The following is a 20,180-nucleotide window of genomic DNA, read 5'->3' as shown; positions in this document are numbered from 1 at the left end:
GGGGATGGTTTTCGTGTAGGAACCCTGGAAGACGGGAGTAGCTCAAAGGCCATACTTCTGAAACCACTGTGCATACGAGCCTCCTGGGGTCCTGTCCCAGATTCAGCTCAGGTCTGGGTTGGGGCTGCTGCTGCCCTGACAAGTTCCCAGGTGATGCCGCCGCCACTGCTGCTGGTGGGAATGTGGTGGGAAGAGCGTGGGTGTCGGCATCAGATGAGTGCGGGCTCTGAGCTTGACTCTGACACTTGGCAGCTGTGTGATGTCGAGCAAGTTGCCTAACCTCTCTGAACTTCAGATTTCTCATCATGGGGATCACTCCTGCCTTTTAGGGCTTTTATGAAATTTAGGGCTAATGTATGTAGATTTTCTTCCCAGTCCCAGGGTAAAGGGGTGAGATTCATCCTCCTGTATCACCTTCACTGCAGGTTCAGCTGAGACCCATTTTTCTTTCCTAAAGTAGTGAATTCTCTTATTTCAGGCCCAGGTTTCTTAGCCTCAGCACTATTAACATTTGGGGCTGGATCATTCTTAGTTGTGTGGGGAGGTATCCTGTGCACTGTAGGATGTTTAGCAGCACCCCTGTGTCATTAGCACCACCTCTCTGACTTGTTATCCAAACATATTTGCAAACATGGCCAGATGCCCCTGGAGCCGGAAACCAGGAAGCACTGTTCTAGCAGTAATTCCTATCAGTGTTTCATTCAACATGTGCTGTAAACCTAGTCTGGGCCAGATCATATGCCAGGAATATATTGCTAGTAAGACAAACAAGGGCTTCGACCTTGGAGGTCCAAGAGGATGGAGACTATATCCTCTTGGAGTCAGTCTCCTCAACTGTTAAATGGGTGTAGTCAGACTGCTGACCTAGAGTCGCCAGGGAGATGAAATAAGACTCGCAAATGCCTGGCCCTAGGGTCCAGGTAAGTCAGTGGCAGCAGGTATGATGAGCCTCATAAACAACTGTGGGTGCTTGGGGAGAGGTGAGTGTAGACAGGGACAGCTGGAGCTGGAGGGGTAGAGAGAAGACAGGAGGTCTGGGCTATGCTGGGCAGGCGGGGACAGGTCATGCTGGGCCCTGGGGGAAAGTGAACAGGAGAAGCAAGCCAGGGGAAAGGGCGCTCCAGGGAGAGCCAAGGGCGGCAGGACGATGGGAGCCATAGAGTGAGTGACAGGGAGGGATGGAAACAGGAGAGGCACACAGAAAAAGACAAGACAGACAGATACATGCATTTTGGTTATAAAGGGTGAAAGCAGAAAACAAAGGCCACCTGCTACGTGCATAGGGTGCCACCTACTCCTGCTTCCTCCTCCCCCAGGGCCCTCTGCAGAGGGGCAGGGACAGAGCACCAGCACTGCAGCCATGATGGGAAAGAGGCTTCAGTGTCTCAATTTTCATGGTGTTATTACAGTAATTGTGGTGACAATATTTGTAAGAAGATAGCAGAGGGGACCATTAAAGACTATTGGTGCAGCCCTGGCTCCCCTGACCCAAGCGAAGTGCAAATGGAATCGAGTTGAGAACATTTGCCCAATCTGACTGAGCAGCTCTCGGAAACATCCTGTAACACACTGCAAGTCAGCAGCACGAGAACACGGACTTCCAGCCCAGAGCAACAATGTTCTCTGGCTGCTACTGAGAGGCAGCAACTGACTCCCAACCAAACAACTGTCCTGGATCATATAAGGTCATGTTTGCTAGATTTAAAATATGGTAACATCTCAAGCAGGTCACACTGTGAACCTTTTATTTTTATTAGAACTTATCAGAAAAACGGCCGAGGAGCCGTGCCTGCAGATGTGATGGTCAGGTTACTGGTTCCACAAAGATCTTCCACAGCTCCTGCAGCACACAGAGAAAGGAGAAATGTCTCAGATGCACAAACGGAGTCGCAGTTTCATAAAGGGGTGTAATTAGCAAAGAACAAACACGTGGGCCAGGGGCAGAATGCAAGCTACTGCAGGAGTGGGGCACTCCAGGCTGTTCTTTTTGCTTCACTGTGGAAGGGAAGCTGGGTGGGTAAGGCCCAGCAAGCATCCAGGAGGCGTCAGGAAAACCACAAGATCAAAACAGACCAGAGAACGGCAGCAGACTGCCACAGTTCCTCCATTTAAGGAGGGCTTTAGTGCCATGTACCACAGCTGCCAAATTTAGAAGCAGTTTTTTTCTTGGCCACAGGTGAGGAGGTACAACCACACACTAGGTTCTTGGTGGAAACTTCACATCCTGTTAGCTGTCTACCGGGAGGCTGACAAGCAGCAAGGTACCGGGCAGGGAGGCTGCCCAGAGGCAGCACAGCAATAAATGGAAGCAGAACGTTGGGTAGGGAAGAAGACTGGTAAGATTCATTTGAAATAAGGTGTTGGAGGAAAGCTCTGTGAACAAGTGGATCCTCGAGCAAATCAGGGCTTACACATCGCTGGAGGCAAAAATGACACAACTAAGCTGTCCTACTTTGGGCGCATCTTGATGGGCGGGGCTCTTTGGAAAAGGTGGTAATTCTGTGAAAAACAGAAGGCAGCAGGAAGAGAAGGGACAAGTATGAGATGTACTGCCTCCATAAAAGAAGCCATAGGCACGAGGAAGGCTGAGCAGTGCCACTGAGGACAGGACACTGTGGGCATCATGCATTCAAAGGGTCACTGGGAGTCGGAGCCCACTCAACAGCATGTGAACACACACCTCCTTGCAATGGCAACCACACACATGCCGTGCTGTGCTTGCTTCGGGAGCAGGAGCGTGAGAGAGAGGACCCTGTGTGAGCCTCCTCCCCCTCTTTCCTCCTTAGAGCCAGGCCCAGGTCTCCAGACCCAGAGAAAGGGAGGCCACAGCTAAAAGGTAATGAGTGTAAAAGATACAAACTCTGAGGCTTTGGACTTCTGTGAATCCAGCTCCTGCTAATGTTACAGAATTTTCAAGAGTAATTTTGACTTTTCAAATTTTCTCCAAGGGCTGAGTTTAAAATAGCACTTGGAAGTCATGTGGCTCTGCGGTGCCCTGGCTGAGTGACCTGCTGTGGTAGTAACTGAGACAGTGATGAAATAGGCTCAGCATAACACCTGGCACAGGTATTGTTATTAGTATAACATAAGAGGAGGAATGTGGTGGGATCCCATTGTGCAAGGTCAGGAGGGTCATCAGTGCCTAGTCTGAAAGGCCAGCACCTTTCCTCCATAAAGATGTGACCATCAGCACCGAAAGTCCCTGCATCAAGATCTTCAACCCAACCAAGTGCCTCTCACTGACTTCCTGTTCCCCAAACAATCTTCCGCCCTCGGGCCTGCTTCCTCTGGTGTCTCAACTGCTACAGGGAAGGAACTTGCTACAAAATTGATAATGCACCTGGCAGGCTCACCCCTGGACATGGTGACTGTTAAGAGCAGGGTGGGATCCCACCACAGGCTTCACTAAAGAGAACACTTTGCCCAGATCAACAGCATCATGCCAGGGCAGCAGTGGCCCCGAGGCAGGTGGCCGCACCTACCAGCTGCCGGATGCGCTCATACACGAGGTACTGAGGGAAGGAGGCTTCCACTGGCTCCACTGTAAAGCGCAGCTGGCCATCCCTGTGCTTCTCCAGCTGGTGCAGGGAGGAGTGGAAGTGGTCATAGGCTTCACACGTGACATCCAGGTGACTCAGAGTGAAGTTCAGCCTGCAAACAAGTGGCCAGCATTCTGCCCATCACCACTGGGAAGGTCTGATCATTCTCTCACAACCTGCCTTCCTGCTGCCTCTGATCTCATGCATGCCTCAGAGTTTTCACTGGGTGCTTACTGTGTGCTGAGCTTCTATGCTCACTGCCTCTCTGAGCCTGTAGGACAACCTGCAGGGTGGACGTGGCTACCACCTCCATTTCACAAGTGTGGAAACTGAGCCTCAGAGAGGGGAAGTCACGGGCCCAAGGCAACACCACTGCCCTGAGGGGCTACCATTGGTGCAGGAGTGGGCACAGACCAACACCTGAGGCTGGGGCTCTGTGTGCATGTCTGCTCACCCCGTTGTCGGCACCCAGCACAGATGTGGGCATGGCTTGTTCATGGCTCTTTGTAGGATGAATGGCTAGAGGGCGGTGGCAGAGGGAGGTGCAGAGGCCTGTGAGAACCTGGTGGGCAGAGAGAATGCTGCCAGGAAGCTGGTGGGGTTGGGGAGGTTTCGGAGGGCGACTTCAGACAGAGTCCTCACAGAGCGTCTCCAGTGGGGCCACTCACACCTTTGCACACCTTGGTGGGTGACACAAGTAATGTGAAATTTGAACTCTTTGCCTCTTTCCCTTCTCTCCCCAAAATCTTCTATTATGAAAATATGATGAGATATAAAAAGAGCGAGAACAGGATATGAACTGCCTAGCTTCAGCCACTGTCACCTCTGCTCCCTTCCACCATTAGATTAAAAGGCAAATGCCAGACATCACAGTTATTTCTTCCATACATACGTCTGTGTGCATCTGAAGGATCTTTTTGCCTAAAACATATTCAATGATAATTCTTTACCACTAACTATCTCATCAGTATGCAACTTTCCCCGACCATCTTAATGTTTTCCTCCCTGGTCTATAAAACTAGAACTCAGGCGAGGTCCATGTGTTGCCAATGGTCACGTGGGCTTTGCTGGAGGTCCTAGGAGAGGGGTGTCAAACTCTTGTCTGACAGCCCCGGGGGGGCCACATCAGCCTGCAGCTGCCTTCTAAGGGCCGAATGTAATTTTAGGGCTGTGTAAATGTAACTACCCCTTAACTAGGGGCAAGAAGCTCGGCGCTGCTGGGTAGAAACAAGGTGCCAGGCTGGATAAAACAAGGTGGAGGGCTGGATTTGGCCCATGGGCCTTGTGTTGCCACCTGTGTCCTAGACACTATCGATGTAAACAAGTGGGTGGCTTTGTACAGAGCTGTGATTGCTTCCACAGGCTGAATTTCTAGATGCTGAATTGCTGGGTCAATAATTCTGTTTGGTTTTATGGCTTTTGATACATATTCCAAACTGCCTTCAGAAAAGCAAGAGAAAATTGTGCACAGAGTGTCTGTCACTCTACTACAAGATGAACACTCCATCAGTAGGAGCCTGAATGTCTTAGGATATTCAAGCAGAAATGTCCTGGAGAGGCTGTGTCTGCAGCAGGGAGACCTGGGGGACCCTAGGAGACAAAAGGCATCCCAGAGGAAATGTTCAGAAAGAGGACAGGCCCTTGACAGAGTATGGTGCCCACGCGGCTCTGCTCTGGTGCATGGCCTGCACGCAAGTCCTCGACTATTCACTGACTAGCTGTGGGCCAGGTTCCCTGATGTGCCTTGGACATCTCTTCCGTCTGAAAAAGGTAACGGCAGTGCCGGCACACAGGCGGGGTTGGTATGTGGGTTAAACTGAAAGGAAAGGACATACAGAGGGTGTCCTGACGGACTCAGTGACAGTACCCCGACACTTGCAGAAGGTGAGAGACTAGCTCTCGGGAACGCTGGCATGGCCCCCGGCGCGGAGCTCACCTCTTCTCCACAGAGAGAATGGCTGTGCAGGCGTTTTTCAGCTTGTGAGCGAGCCGGAACAGCGTTTTAAACAGAGCATCAGTTAACTCGTCATCATAAAACACTGTGGGGAAGAAAAAGGGCACAAAAGGAAAACATACAGATAGCAGAGAAATCTATTCCTCAGAGGACCCCATGGGCACTGTGGACTGAACCCTTACAAACATGGCAGCAACAGCCCTCAGAATCGACACTGCACGTAGACGTGCAGAATGTCCTGGGAAGATGCTTCTAACAAGTAGAGAACTCTGGAGTGGCAGAGATGCTGCACTTGGCTACACGTGGTGAGGACACTGGCTGTGAGGGGAGGGCGTTCTTACCCTCGGCCGCAAGCATTATGGTGGTGTGGTTGTACAGGTCGGAGATGTCTTCCTCTGACCAGCTGAAGGGGACGTCGCGATCTGTGAGGAAGGAAAAAAGGCTATTCTGTGCTCCCTCCTTTCTCATGGGAGACTGACTGAAAGAGGCTTCGGGAGAAGAAATGGGGTTGGGTTGCTCGATGTGGTGGGCACTGCCAGGCAGCCCCAAACCCCAGGGCCCAGTTTCAGGGACAGGGCTGCCCCTGCAGAGACCCAGAGTGAAAGAGGTGCCCTTTCTGCTAGAGGGCAGCTGCAGTCAGTGAGGGGCAGGCAGACTTTGGTCCCACCCTTTGCCTTTCTAGTAGCCTGTGCAGAACATGATCTGTACTTGTGTCCATGGCTCCTGACCCTGACCAATCTGGGTTTTAGGTTCCACACTAGAATGGTTTCCTCAGAGGACGGCTGGGGAGGTGACAGGACCTAAGATATGCTACATGGCTGGTAGGTGACAGGAATTCAATAAGCAATGATCTTCCCCATTTGATGTCTTACATGGAAAAGAAGTTTTCATGCAAAGAAAGAGCAAGCATACAGGTGTGAAACAGTCTGTATGAGAAATTTAGAAAACCCTTGCCCAGGGTCCTAGAGCCATGTGGCTCCCTGCTGTGGGCAGGGGGCAGGGCATCAAGTACAGGTGGTTGCCCGGCACCACTGTTTGCAGAGAAGTGGTCCAAGCCCTGGTACCTGAGACCTGAGCTCACACCCTGACCCTGCCAAGTACCAGCTGCACAGCCCTGGGTAGGCATTTACCCCGAGCATCAGTGTTTACTCATTATTCAAGGATTATTGTAGCTACTGTACAGTGACACTGTGAGGTCTGAATAACATGAATGCAAGTGTCCGGCATGCAGCAGGTGCCCAAGAATGACACCTGCCACTTTCAGCTGATAGAGAGAACTTGCTGTAAGCTGTGGACTGTGGCAGCAGCCGGGACTCTGCTGTCAGTCAAGGCCACAGGGCCAATGGCCTTGAGATGTTACCAGGAACCACTGAATCAAATAGGATGTGAGAGGAAGACACGTACCTGTGCAGAGGTTGTCTTTCAGCCAGTCCAGTTCTCTGACCTTAACTACACTGCCTGTAAAATATAAACAAACAACTTCCCAAAGTCTACAACAATTAGGAAAAAAGAGAAACTTCACACTGTAGACCAAAACCCACCCGTCCATCCATCCTCTCACCCTTCCAGTATGTTCCCTCACTCCTTCCTACCCACCCATCTTCCCATTCTTCCCACTCATCCATATATATCCTCTCTGTCTTCTACCCAACCATCCATCCAGCATTTTTTGAGTGCTAAGTATCAGGTCTTATGTCAAACACAAGAAATACAAAGATTTAAGAGGCATGTGCCCAACCTTGGGGACTACAGCTGAGGGACTGGCAAGTTAGCAGACACAGACAAAGCAGTTCGGTCACGGCAATGTTAAAGGGGTGTGTCCGGTGCATGGGGGAGAGAGGAGCTCGTGTCAGATGGTTGGGGTGGGGGTGGTTGTCAGGAAAGGCTCAGAGAAAGCGATTCACACCTGCTCCTTCCTTCCTGTCCTTCCTGATTCCTATACACTGGGCATTCAACAAACAGCACAGTGGTTGGGCTCACAGACAAGGCCCCTGCCCTCATTCGGCATGTGGTCTAACAGGATGGCAGACACCAGCCAACCAGTCACATAAACAAATTTCAAATGCAATGGTTCAAGGTGTCATGAGTGTCTATTACAGGGCTGTGACCACATCTAGAGTTCTGGAGACCTAAGCATAATCAGGAACCAATAGGAAGAAGAGGGAGATAAGACCATTCCAGGCAGAGGGAACAGCAACTGCACAGGACCCAAGGGAAGAGGAACCTCCAACGAGGCCAGGATGGCTGGAGTGGAGGAACCACTTGTGTGCAGGGCTACAGAGAGGCAGGGCCAGACCCTGCAGTATCTCAGACAAGCAAAGGAATTCAGTCTGTGCTCAGAGAGCAATGGGAAATCTCTCAAAAAGTCTGGTAGCTGGAATGCCCTCATCTGAATCTGGAAAAGTACCCCAGGCTGCTCAGAGGAGGATGGTCTTGACAGGCAGTTTGGTGAGGAGCTGGCTGCTGCCATATAGCGCATAAGCTTATTCCTACAGGTGGGGCAGAACCTGAAGATCAAGCGGGTAGGGGAGATCTTCCTCTGATCTTTCCAGACAGAGGAAAGAACATGTGAAATGAGTCCCTGGCTCACTGGATGCAGAGCTGGAGCTGGACTGCTAGGAGAGGAAGCAGGAAAAGCAGGCAGGGGCTGGACCAGCAGGTTTGGGAGCCAGAGGAAGAGCTTGGACTTCACCCCTTGAAGGGGTCAGGCTTGCATCTAGAGAGATCACTCTGGATGCTACATGCAGGGCAGCGTGGTCAGACAGGCAGCTAGGTGATTGGGCAGGGGGCCACTATGATGTCCAGGAGGGAGAGGGCTGAAGTAGAATGTGGTGGTGGGTGTGGGAAGGGGAGATGATGCCAGGAGAGAATCATGGAGGATGCGAAGCTCCGAGAAGCTAAGACTGTGTCTGCTCCCTGTATTCATCTTGGTATAGAGGGAAGCAGAGGGAACCCCATCTCTCAGGGTCACGATGTGGGGTATTTGTCCCACTTGCCGAGGACACCTCCCTCCCAGGTGGAAGACCTGCTGGGCCTCACCTCCAGAGGCAGTCAGGTGGCTGTTGAGGGCAATATTTCGCTGGCACATGGCTAAGAGATCTGCTCCAACATCTGGAATGACAGAGGGTGTGACATAAAGTATCAGCCGTTATGACACTTTTATCTCTCAACTTTTGCCTGGAGACAGCTGGTATCAAGAGCATGATGACAGAAACGTGCAAAAACACGGTCACCTGAAGGCTCTAATAAATTTTAAATAAGAGATGATCGTCCTAGTGGAGAGACACTGTGCATGCCAGAGGGAAGGGCAAGCGCTCCCCTTCTGTACATTTTGTGAGCTTATGAACCTGCACGGCACTTCTCCCAACCCACCCCAAGTGTTTCTAAAAACCCCGTGACCTGGTATCATGGTTCCCATCTCACAGAGGAAGAGACTCAAGGAAAGTCACGTAACTGCTAAGAGCAAGGGCTGGGATCTCAACCCAGGTTATGTCTGACTCCAAATTGAGGCCCATTCTTTGACACTACGGAAAACTGACCAGAGTTAGAAGGGTGTTTGGCTGAGATTAATGGATATGCAGAGCAGACTCAAACAGGCTGGAGGCACGCTCTCCTGTGCACGATTCGCTGTCACTGCCAACTGCACCTTCCCCCAGCTCCCCGCCACTCTGACCAGGTGGAGAGTCCTATCATTTCAGCAGAATTGAGTTGCAGTGCAATGAATCCTTGCTGTAGGGGGTGAGGGGAGGTAGAGGGGACAGTGATTTTTCAAAAAATTAATTTTTAATTAAGAGAACTTATGTGTGGAAGGTACAGAAAAGTCTTGTTAATGACACCTGCCTGTGCACTGTGGCTGTGATGTCCCCATCCCACCTGCTGTCTCTATCCCATGGACCGTGCAGAGCCTGGTAAAGAGGGACAGCTCCCTGCTCACAAGTGGACACACCTATCCCTTCTCCTGGGCCACTGGGTAAAGAGAATATTGATGGTGTGTGCCTGATAGCACATGACTGATTCAGAAGTTTTTAAGCCTGTACAATAGTTCTGTCAAAACAGATCTTGTGTGGGATTCTAACATATGAAACAGTTGAGTGGCAGCTCTGGCTGAGTAGAGGTGGGAGCCCTGGAGCCCTGGGGCTGCTCCCCCACCCCTTATTGCATATGACCTTGGCCAGCCATTTGACCTTAGCCTCAGTCTATCCATTTGGACAAAGGGATGGTGGCAACTGCCCAGGGTCAATGTGAAGTTAAGAGCAGGTACTGATGTACATGAAAGGCTTTGCTAACCATAACGTGCCATCCAAGTGCATGCTCTCTTCTCCGTGTTGGTAAATTGCTCTCAGGCATAAGACAACTTGATTTCATCCTGCTATTAGGCACTAGGCATAGAACACAGCTCTTGGGTGTTACCAGGTGTGTCTCTGAGAAGGGCTCACTGGCAATCTACATGAAATTGTCAAGGAGCCTCAAACAGGGTGGTTACCTGCAGGTTCCTGACAGTGGTTAACCCAGGATACCTGAAAAGTGTGCCTGAAGCACAGGGAATCCCTGGCTTCCTCTTTTCTATCTCAGGAGCAGCCCAGGAAAATGTGAACTAAGAATCAATGACATGCAACCCCCCTCAGCAGATACCATTTTTGACTAGTACATATTAAAGATTTAAAACATAATACTAATACTTATACTTCCCAAATGAGATAATACTCTCATAAACTGTTAACACTCTTCCTGTAAGAACATGTTGGGAAGTTTGGAGTTTAGGTGACAGCACCACGCTCATGTCAGTTTGCCGGTTTTCATCAAGTACAGTTATGTAAGGTATTTGTATTGAAGGGAGCTGGTGAAGGGTACGTGATACTTTCTGTGCTCTTTTAGCAACTCCTGGTGAGTCTGATACTTCAAAATTAAAAATTAAAAAGGAAGTCAGCTGGCAATACGGATCAAAAACTTAAGAAAGGTCACGCTCACTCGTAGGAACCTTGTCTAACAATGAACAAAGGTGCTCACTGCAGTGCAGCTGACAAATGCCGACCAAACAAAGGCACCACTGGGACGGTCGAAACGCCCACCCAAAGAGCAATGGGAAAAAGAGAAGAAACGTTACTTGGTCATTAAAACCCTATTCATAAGTAATTTTCACTGACATGGGAAAATACTCTCAAAAATATCTCTCACTATTTTTGGAGGATACAGCACTGAACACACCCAGTCTAACAGCAGCGATGGTTTGGGAGTATGTGTACACTACGGAAAAGAAAAAAGATTAGGAAAGAAATGAGTCAAAATATGGATTCTAAAACACGCTCTCCAAGGACAACAACCTTATCTGTTTTATTCACTCCTGGATCTCCTGCACTTAGAACCAGATCCAGCACATAGTAGGTGCTCCATAAACTGCATATGCTTGACTGAACTGAGGGATTCTAAAATTATGAGTAATTTCTATTTGCTGTTCTCCATAGGTTTTCCACTAAGAGTAAGCAAAGTTTCTATAATCTGGAAAAAAAACAAGAAGCTTGTTTTTAAGCCTTACATAAGGCACATTCTTTGTGGTTTTTGAGATGTTTGTTCTTTCATGGGGGTGTGATCAGAGGCACCCCAGCAGAGCCACTGGCAACTTCTGAAGCGGAAGTGGGTGCTTTGACCAGCCACCAAGGACTGGGTGTTGTTGGGTCATTCTGACATTGAGAAAACAGTGCAGAAAACCATGCAACAGAATAGCAAAATCATTAGCAGCCAATGTCCCATTTCCACTTCAAACTTACTTTTTACACAGTCAGTACACGCTCTGTGAAGAGATGACTTCCCCTGAGGTGGAGGTTGTGGGCGTTACCTGTACAATACACGGTCTGAGCCACCGTGGCTGCGATGATGCTGGTGAACCCCATGCCTGCCCCGAGCTCCAGCACAGTACGTCCCTGGAAAAGGTCCCACTGGAACAGAATGTAGTCAGCCAGGAACAGGGCACCACGCCACACCTGGGGGAAGATGGACAAAGAATGACAGGTAATGTGAGGCTCTGGGGAGATCCTTCAGGGTCATGGGAAGTGGACAAGACCTACCCACCTGCTTGCCAACGTCATCCAGGGGCGTGGCCATGGTGTGTTCTGGACAGGATGGAAATCAAAAGAGAAAGGCCACTGTGAAAATGGGGATGGATATAACACAGATGAGGAGCATGGCAATCTGCAGGCATGGTGGGATAGGCACTGGGGCTGAGTGTCTAAGGAGTAGCAGAAACTCAGGCTGTGCTACCAGTTGGAAGGGGACATCTGAGCATCACTCACAAGGCCAGGCGCCAGGGCTCACTCTCAGATAGCTGGATCTCTCTGCCCCACAGTCTGAAGGCCAGAGTCATAGCAGGCCAACCTAATCAAACAGTGCACACCCACGTTCCTCTTTTTATGTTTAGTGCTGCCTACTAAAATTGGCATATTTCTGTTTGTGATAAATGATATGCTTATAACAATCACAACTCATCCCAAAATATTTCCTTATACTTCGAACCACAAGACAAGTTAACAAAATAAACTCTGAGTTGTATATCCTTTTATAGGTGAAGAGAAGTATGTAAAATGTATTCTGAAGCACAAAATATGTTTGGATAAAATCTGGTGGTGGCAGTTGGGGGAAGAGAATAGAAATATGAGACCAAGGTGAAAAAGGAATGATGGCAAGCACTTTTGCTGTTATGGCTCTTACATTTTTAAGTGAGTTGGTGATGGCTATCAAACTTAAACACGCACACAACACATGCATAGTAGGGTAGCCTCGCATGCTTACTGGACTTGCAAGAATCAAACCATAAGCTCACAATGAACAGGAGGCGGGACTGAGGGACCCAGGAGGGAAGGAGACAGCAAGGCTGGAAGCAATGTGGGTGATGCTCCCCTCCATGAGGGTCTGCCCTAGACAGTAAGATGGGCAGTCTGCATGTTACTTATTTTTGGTTCCCTTAAGCACTTAAGGTATGAGCACCTCTTGGTCACAAGGGAGCTGCCATGTTTACAGATGAGTGCTATTTCTTCAGCTGAGATCCAGGACTTAAGCCAACTGCTCTGCCCTGGTGCTCACCTGAAGCAGCAGCTGTCTGTCCCCAGGCCAGGTGAGAAACTGGTTGTATGTATTCCTCCTGGGACCCCAGGCCACTGTTCTGAGGGTTACTCCAGAACAAATCTGATGAGATTTCTGTCCTTCAAGCAGATTTAGAGTCTTGATCCCTGAATAAAAGGTGCTTAATGCACTGCCCACAACATCTTGGCTGGTTTTGACACTGTGGTTTGGAAGAAGCCACTTTTAGTAAAAACACGCTTTCAGAAGGACTTCAGATTGCTAAAGCCCAACATGTACCCACTTGCTTTGAAACTAAAGCGAGAGTTCCATCGAAACACTGAGTTCCAGTGCTGAGTCCCTCACAGGACACTTACTAGATGGACGCCTCCCCAATCCAGGCCTGGGCTGCAGGGATTTTACTTTACCTGATCTTCACAACGGCCATGGTGGGTAGTTATCACCACCCTATTTCAGAGATAAAGACACTGAGACTGGCTGAGGCTTGGCATTATGCCTGTAAGAGTTACAGGGAAAGTGTACCTTCTCCAAGCCAGACACTGTGCTAAATGTTTTGCCAGTAAGATTCCACTTAGCCTTCAAAACCACCCAGTGAAACAGGTTGAAGTGCTGGCTTAAAGATGAGGAAACGAGGCCAGGGAAATGGAGCAGGCCACCCAGGGTCACAGAGCTGGCAACTGGAAAACACAGGAGTTCAAGTCAGACTGCCTGCGGTTTGCCTTCCTCTCCTTCCAGAAGGGAGAAATGTTCCTTTCTCAGTGGGGAAGGACCTGAATGGGTGCCCAGGGACACGGTTTAAAACACAGGGACTCACCTTGCAGGCTGAAGGCTTGTGTGTTGGGGTTGGGGGTAAGTAAAGAGGCCTCGTTTTTATAGTCCTTCTCCAGACCCTCAGTGTCGGCTGCCCTACCCCGTCCCATCCGTTTCCTCCAGACCTGCAGCCCCTACACACCCCCTTCATGTGGGCCTCCTGCAGTCTTCCCTTCTTTCCCTCAAGTCTGCCTGGCCCAGCGTCCTTGGAGTCCTCTGCTCCCCATCCCCAGGATCTCAGTCAAACGTGATCATTTTCTCCAAGGGGTTTTATGGGCATTAAGTTTTGCCTTCTAGCTGTATTTAAGGGGTTGATTCCCTTTATAGAGACTGAGCTCAGACAGACCTGTGTGGGGACAGGTTTTGTCACATTCTAGCCGGGTGACCTGAGTCACTGAATTCCTCAGAGGCAGAGCCACAGTTTGCTTTTTAAACAAAATACAGACATAACATCACTACCTCATTCATGGGCTTAATTGTCTCCCTAACCAGGGCTGGGGTGGGGGAAGCACTCCTGCCCCAGTGGAAAGTCACAGTTTATATTAAATAATTCTGGTAGCATTGTAAGGACAGAAGAGCCCAGCCTGATGAACGCAGCCATGAGAAACTCAAGGGTTAGCTAATGCAGTGAGACAAATTGTTTTAGAATCTGATCCAGATCCTGACACTGTGAGGGTGGTCTCCAGACCTGCTGGAAACCAGACTTGCTTCCTCAGCCAGTTTCCCTTCTCTCTGCTCAAATCAGTTCCCAGGAATTAAAGCTGCTGGTATCTCACATTTATCGAACACCTATTATGTGCCAGGCACTGAGATAAGAGCCTTACACATGCCATCTCTCTTACTTAGCTCCTCACAACTAGAGGAGGTTATACCCATTTTACAAAGAAACTGAGTTCTGGGAGGTTGAGGGTCTTGTCCAGTTCACACAGCAAGTGGAAAAGGCACTTGGCACCCAACAGCCTGAGTTCCAACCCTTCCCCTTGAGAGTTTTCTTTGGGTCTCAGTTCCTGTATCTATAAAATGAGGGGAACTGATCATAATTTACTTTGAGCCTCGGGTCTGTGGCTTCCTAGCAGGTGCATGAATACACTTTTTAGGTTTTTGATAATCCCTTGGAAAACAGATTGTCCTTCCCCAGGGAAGTTTTTTTTTTTTTAAATCAGTTTCTTAAATGAGCCCATAACCTGGGGGGGAAAAAACGACTTTGTTCATGGATCACAGAAAAATGATGGTCAGGAGAGTGACATCTCTTTAGCATGCACCCTGTGCCAGGCCCCGTAGTAGGCACTTTCTGGGCATTATTTATTAAATTACCACCAAAAGCCAGGAAGGCCACCTCACAGGTGCAGAAACTGAGGTTCCAGGTGGTCAAGACACTTGCTCAAGGTCACATGGCCTGTGAGTGGCAGAGGTCAGTTCAAAACTCAAGCTCTGCAAGATACCAGAGTCCAAGATCCTGTCTCCTGTGTCACAGTACTATGGCAGCAGATGAAATAATTACCAGTTATGCTTACACTCAAGAACTTGATTACATTTCCACTCTCCACCCTCAGGACAGGTGGGGACTGACTGACAGTGAGCTGAAAAGGAAAGTGAACTTCCAGGCACCAGGAGACAGGAAAATTGGCTCCCCTGCTGGGGAGCAGGCCACACATCAGCCCTTTCCCGTGGGACTTTATTCTTAGCTTGCAGCATAGTAAATCCCCAGAACGTTAATCACATGCACACCAGAGGCCACAGACTCATGAAATAACCAAGTCTGCACCTCTCCTCCTTGGGGAGGCCAAGTGAGGACTGAGAGTGAAATGAGCCACCTTTGATGCCCCCACCCCCGCGCCGAGAACAGAAATTTGCAATGTTCTGATCACATGACATGGGTAAAAATGTGGGCTGTGGTGTCAGACAGACCTGGGTATGAATTGTGGCTCAGATAAGCCTCTGCACCTGAGGCTCTTTTCTCTCAGCATCTGAGCCTCTGGTCCCTCCACTTGGAAATGGGAATAGTCCTCAGGAAAGAAAGGCTGTGAGGATCAGAATTAATCCACGGAACACACAGAACAAGGTTCTGATGTGAATTCCATGCCTGGTACTCGCTGGTACTGGCGGGACAAGGATACTCCCACTGGAGTGGTCTCGAACACAGCCTGCCTGGTGCCAGCAGGTGCTCAGTAACTGCCAGTTCAATAGATGGGCGGATGGAGATCAGAGCTGCTATTCTGTCTGTTTTTGAGAGTACCTCGATGGACTCCATGCCCCAACCCAGGTCAGTGCACAAATTCTCAATGAACAGACTCAAACCAGAGCTCCTTTCCCCAAAATTAGCAGTGCTGGGGCGACAAGAGTCCTGGCTGTGGAGACGGATCACATGGATTCAGAACCTTCCTCATGACCAAGTGGCATGGCCTTGGGCTTTTCACTTCCTCATCTGTACTCCCTGTCAGAGGGGGCTGTAAAGAATCCATGAGATGATGTAGGTAGAATATCAGAACACAACAGGTGTTTAACTAAATCCTTATCACTCCTGGCATTTCTAGGAATCCGAAATCCTGGTGACACCAAACCCCTCTGCTCCACCCCTCCCTATGCCTGGGTGGTGGATACTCTTGACCCCACCTGCTGATGCCTCTTTCCTACCCTTCTTTTCCTGCTTCTTTGTCACCTCTCCCTCCTCATGGGGCCCCTAGCTCCCAGTTCTCAGTCCATCTGACTGGCCCACAAGACTCCTCCAGATTAATTTGAGATCTACCTCCCTGTCCCTCTGTCGCACTGTAGCTCCAGAATCTCTCATGGGTCCCTTTTGCCGGCCAGGCTGGCTGAGTGTTCTACACCCTTTATCCCTGACCCACACCACCAGCATGGCTTTCTGGAGGAGGTGATGACTACTGGCTGCAATGCCCTGGACTGGGCCTGAACACAGTGCCAATGCTTGAACACACTGTGACCTGATCAACACTGCAGTGCTGTCTTAGTGGCAGACTAACAAGACCTTTTACTTACCTATTCTGATGATATCATAGGTGCTGTTCTCCTGTGTTTCATCTCCCAGGATGTCATCTTCTTCCTGTGTTAGAATCATGGGATGTACCTTGTCTCTCGGACACCATGCAGGCTCAGAGTCAGAGGCAGCTCGAGGTCTTCTCACAACATCCAAATCCCCATCTTCATCCAGTTGAGCTCCTGCCCCTTCCTGGCCAGTGGCATCAGTGCTGGCCTGGAGGGGAGAGCCCTCACTGCTGCAGCTACTCCCAGGAGGGGACCCAGGGCTGCCTGCCCCAGCCAGAGTCTCCTCTGTAGGAACATCTCTATAATCGCCACCCTCAGTCCTCAAGTCTATCTGAGAATCTTGGCTCCACACAAGCTTGAAATGGGACAGAAAAACTGCAAGACAAAACACAAAAGGAGAATATTTCCAGATGTCTTCTTTTTCTCTTCTCTTCCAGAAAACTTGATTTCTGATAAAGAGTTTTAATGGCAGATGGAGACATAGAAGCAGAAGAGGCCACTCGATTCAGCCATGACACCGGGGCCACCAAAAGCAGCCACAACTACCACTGAGAGCAGCTTCCATTTGATGAGCATACACAGTGAAGGCACTCGGCCCACATTATCTCATTTAATCCTCGCAGCTACTATGAAGTCTCTAGACTGAGCCTTAGAAGTTAAGGCAAAAGTATAAGACAAAACTATACAACTTTGAAGGTGGCTGAGGCTGAGGTAAAACTAAACCTAGTTTGCTCAATTCCTTAGCTGATGCCCTTCTCAACACAATATTCTACTTCTCAAGGTGTGCGGGATAGGACAAGGATACCAAGTATCCTTTGCCAGGAAAGTGTCAGTAAGAGTATGTGTGCCAGGAGAGGAAGGCTGGAGGTAGGAGCTACAAGAACTTGAGTGGACAGTCCTAGGCTGGAGTCCTCCATTTTCCCAGGCTGTCTGACCCTGCGTGAGTCACTTATCTGTTCTGGTCTGAGCCTCAGCTTCTAGAATCTGGGAATCCAAATTGAGACACGAAAAGCATTATGCTGAGTGAAATAGGCCAGGCGTTGAAAGACAAATACCACATGATCTCACCTTTAACAGGAAGCTAAACAACAAAACAAACAAGCAAGCAGAATAAAAACAAAGACACTGAAATAGAGAATAAGTGGGCCGTGACCAGAGGGGAGAGGGAAGGGAATTTAAGGGGGAAAATGGGGAGGGATTTGGAGGAACAAGTATGGAAGACACAGGGACGAGAACTAGGGGGGGAGGAAATGGGAGGGAGGTGGGGAGCACGGGGTGGGGGGGGGCTGGGATGGGAGAAATAGACAAAAAATTGTACTTGAAAAATAACTAAATAAAAAAAAAACAAACTGAGACATGAAGGAAAGGGAATTATTAGTCACACCAGAATAACAAGCTAATACATGGTGACGGTAGCTAAGGCAGGTGGCCAAGGAAGGCCTGTCTGACATGACATCTCAGGAGCCAGGGCTCCGAGGAAAGATATTCTGGTCAGTGAACAGCAAAAGCAAAGGCACTGAGGGATGAAGATGTGTGCAGTGTGTAGGGGGGCACAAAGGAGCAGAAAGTGGCCACAGAGCAGTAAGGAAGAGGAAAATAACTGTGGACACACAGGCAGGGACTGGTTTGAGCTGGGCCTTACAGGCCAAACTGAGGTGTCTGATTTTATTATAAGAGCAAGGGGAAGCCACCGGAGGGTCTAAATCAGGGCAGTGATGTGATTTGATTTGATTTACACTTTCAGGAGATCCCCTTGGCTTCTGGGGATATGAGTGGGGGAGACTCCAGGAGAAAAGCCAGGGAGCCCTGGTGGGAGGTGCTGGAGGTAGCCAGCAAGGGATGAAGTGTGCTGGACTAGGGTAGTGGGGATGGAGGGATGTGGGCAGATGGGGCCCCAGTGTCCTTTCTCCCTTTAGGACTTCAGGCTCCCTGAGGCAGAGCTCCACCCATTCACTTTTGCTTTTCTAGCATCAAGTCTTGGGCCTGCCACAAAGCAGGAACTCAGTAAAGCAGTTTATTCCATGAAAGAAGCACTTAAGAAGTGTTGTGACAGTAACAGTTAATCTAGTCTTCTAATCTTTTTCCACAAAATGAGTACAAGAAAACAAAATGGGATCCACAGGGTGCTGGGTCCCTCCACACACACCAGGACCTTACCAGGCTGCCCTGTGCTGTTCAGGCGCACCATCAGGTGTCTCTGGTTGGGGGTGTAGAGGTGGACGTCTGAGAGCACAGTGTCGCTTTTGAAGGTGACCTCATCCATGGTTGGGGTGGGAACCAGCTACCATGGCCCGGGCTCCACATTAATCCCAGAACAGCAACCCCTGAGAGATGACAACAGGTCTTCAGGACAGGAGGTACCAAAGGAGGTAGTGTACAGTAAACATACCCCAGCTAGGGGGTAAAAAGCTTTGTATCACCTGGGGCAAGTGCTTTCCTCCTCAATTGTTGTAATTTTTCCTAAAGGAGAACGTCTCCGAGCCTGGGCAAGGGAATAGAATCCAGCTAGAATTGTGTTATTTGACTGTACTGTGTTTATTTTCATAGTGCTTGTACTGTGTTTATGGCATAAAGTTTTCTTTCCCTTTTAATATTCTCAAACTTTATAGTGAAGATTTTCAAGCAGACACGAAAGTTGAGAGTAGAGCATATAAACAACCATATACTCACTGGTTAGATCGAGTCAATGATGATCAACATCGTGTCACTTGCGCTCGCTCTGTGACTGAGGAGTAGGGCTTCAGGTCCGTGGCAAGGCTTCAAGACCGGGCTTGGTGCCGGGAGAACCCCCGCCCCCTACCAACTGTCTCATCGTAACCCGTCCCGCCGCCTCCCCGGAGCTTACCAGCTACAGGCCGCAAGGAGTCCCGCTCCCACTTGCCGCAAGAGTCAGACGGCTGCCTAGGTAGGAAGTCTGCGCAGGCGTGGCCCCACCCCCTGTGCGTGCGCCGGACCTCCCAGCCCCCCTGGCCACGCCCACGTGCTCTTGCTGCGCAGGCTTGCCGGGACTGCGGCCCGCAGGTGCAGTCCTAGCTCTGGCCTTGGAGGAGATGCTATTCTCACCTTCCCGTGTTAGCTGGGCTGGCATGCCTCGTTGAGCCGGGTCTGTGTGTGGGAGGTCGTGAAAGAACGCGCCCGACGTTACCCAGCTGCTCAGAGGCTTTGATTCCAACTCGGGTAAAAGGGCTTTAGAGCATGTGCCGTTAACCAGTATGACAGCTATTTATTATTGTAGTCATCCATTATTTATAATAGCTGGTAGTTATTTCATTCATCCATCTATTCATCAAGTCCCCAGTCCCAGGGAATTAAAAATCTCAGTCTTAATTGGAGTCTAATAGAAAATGAAATCCGATACAAATGTTTTACTTCAAGTGAACTTCCAAGCACATAGGGCTACTGATGTAAAACGTGTTTGTGAGCGCAAGCGCACACACACAGCACTTCAGCTGGCATTTTTGGACCTTGATTATTCTTAAGTGGATTTATCTTTCCAGACAAAAGAAGGTCAACATCAATTTCGCAGTTACTGTGGATAAAATACGGTGGCGGGTTGGGGGTTGTTTGATAGAGAACACCGATTTTTTTTTTAAGCGAACAGATTGTGTTTCCTGAACTCGCATTACACGGAGAGCCAGCGGACCATCTTGACAATCTGTTGTACTTCTGGTCCAGTTGTTCCCAGGGGAAGTCGCTGCTAGGAGGGCATGGAGGAAGGTGGCTTTATACATTCCTGAGTCACAGTTATTTACAAGCCACTCTGCTGGTCCCTCCACCAGTAAGTTCTTCCTTTATTCACTCAA

The 20,180-nt window shown here is 49.5% G+C and overlaps 1 protein-coding gene across 5 annotated transcripts; it reads right to left on the bottom strand.

The window, feature by feature from the left end:
- Positions 1–1,728: 1,728 nt before the first annotated feature.
- METTL22 (methyltransferase 22, Kin17 lysine) lies at positions 1,729–19,307 on the bottom strand. Of its 5 annotated transcripts, XM_053671515.1 has the most exons (13): positions 19,223–19,280; positions 19,048–19,102; positions 18,535–18,701; positions 16,372–16,752; positions 11,560–11,600; positions 11,327–11,471; positions 8,533–8,604; positions 6,898–6,951; positions 5,835–5,915; positions 5,476–5,578; positions 5,251–5,355; positions 3,483–3,651; positions 1,729–1,840 (listed from the first exon to the last, which is right to left on the bottom strand). In XM_053671515.1, the coding sequence occupies exons 3-13, from the start codon at positions 18,638–18,640 to the stop codon at positions 1,805–1,807; spliced, it is 1,293 nt and encodes a 430-aa protein (XP_053527490.1). In that variant the 5' UTR covers positions 18,641–18,701; positions 19,048–19,102; positions 19,223–19,280; the 3' UTR covers positions 1,729–1,804. The 5 variants fall into 5 exon arrangements, with proteins under 5 accessions (XP_053527490.1, XP_053527489.1, XP_053527488.1 ...); XM_053671514.1 differs by lacking the exon at positions 19,048–19,102 and having other exon boundaries at positions 19,223–19,307; XM_053671513.1 differs by lacking the exon at positions 19,223–19,280 and having other exon boundaries at positions 19,048–19,216.
- Between the last annotated feature and the right edge of the window lie 873 nt (positions 19,308–20,180).

The sequence above is a fragment of the Artibeus jamaicensis genome, unplaced genomic scaffold, assembly GCF_021234435.1.
Source record: "Artibeus jamaicensis isolate MK-2021 breed Jamaican fruit bat unplaced genomic scaffold, CSHL_Jam_final contig_700, whole genome shotgun sequence".
Taxonomy (NCBI): domain Eukaryota; kingdom Metazoa; phylum Chordata; class Mammalia; order Chiroptera; family Phyllostomidae; genus Artibeus; species Artibeus jamaicensis.
Note: the sequence above shows the minus strand (reverse complement) of the source record. Positions and strands in the feature narration are given on the sequence as shown.

Bases quoted from the DNA above. Each gene is read 5' to 3' on its own strand.
- METTL22 (XM_053671514.1), bottom strand. From the start codon at position 18,640: ATGGATGAGGTCACCTTCAAAAGCGACACTGTGCTCTCAGACGTCCAC. The intron at 11,601-16,371 runs GTAAGTAAAAGG...CATCCTGTCCAG, and splicing joins CTATGATATCATCAGAATAG to AACACACCATGGCCACGCCC. The intron at 5,916-6,897 runs GTACGTGTCTTC...CCTTCCTCACAG, and splicing joins GAAAGACAACCTCTGCACAG to ATCGCGACGTCCCCTTCAGC.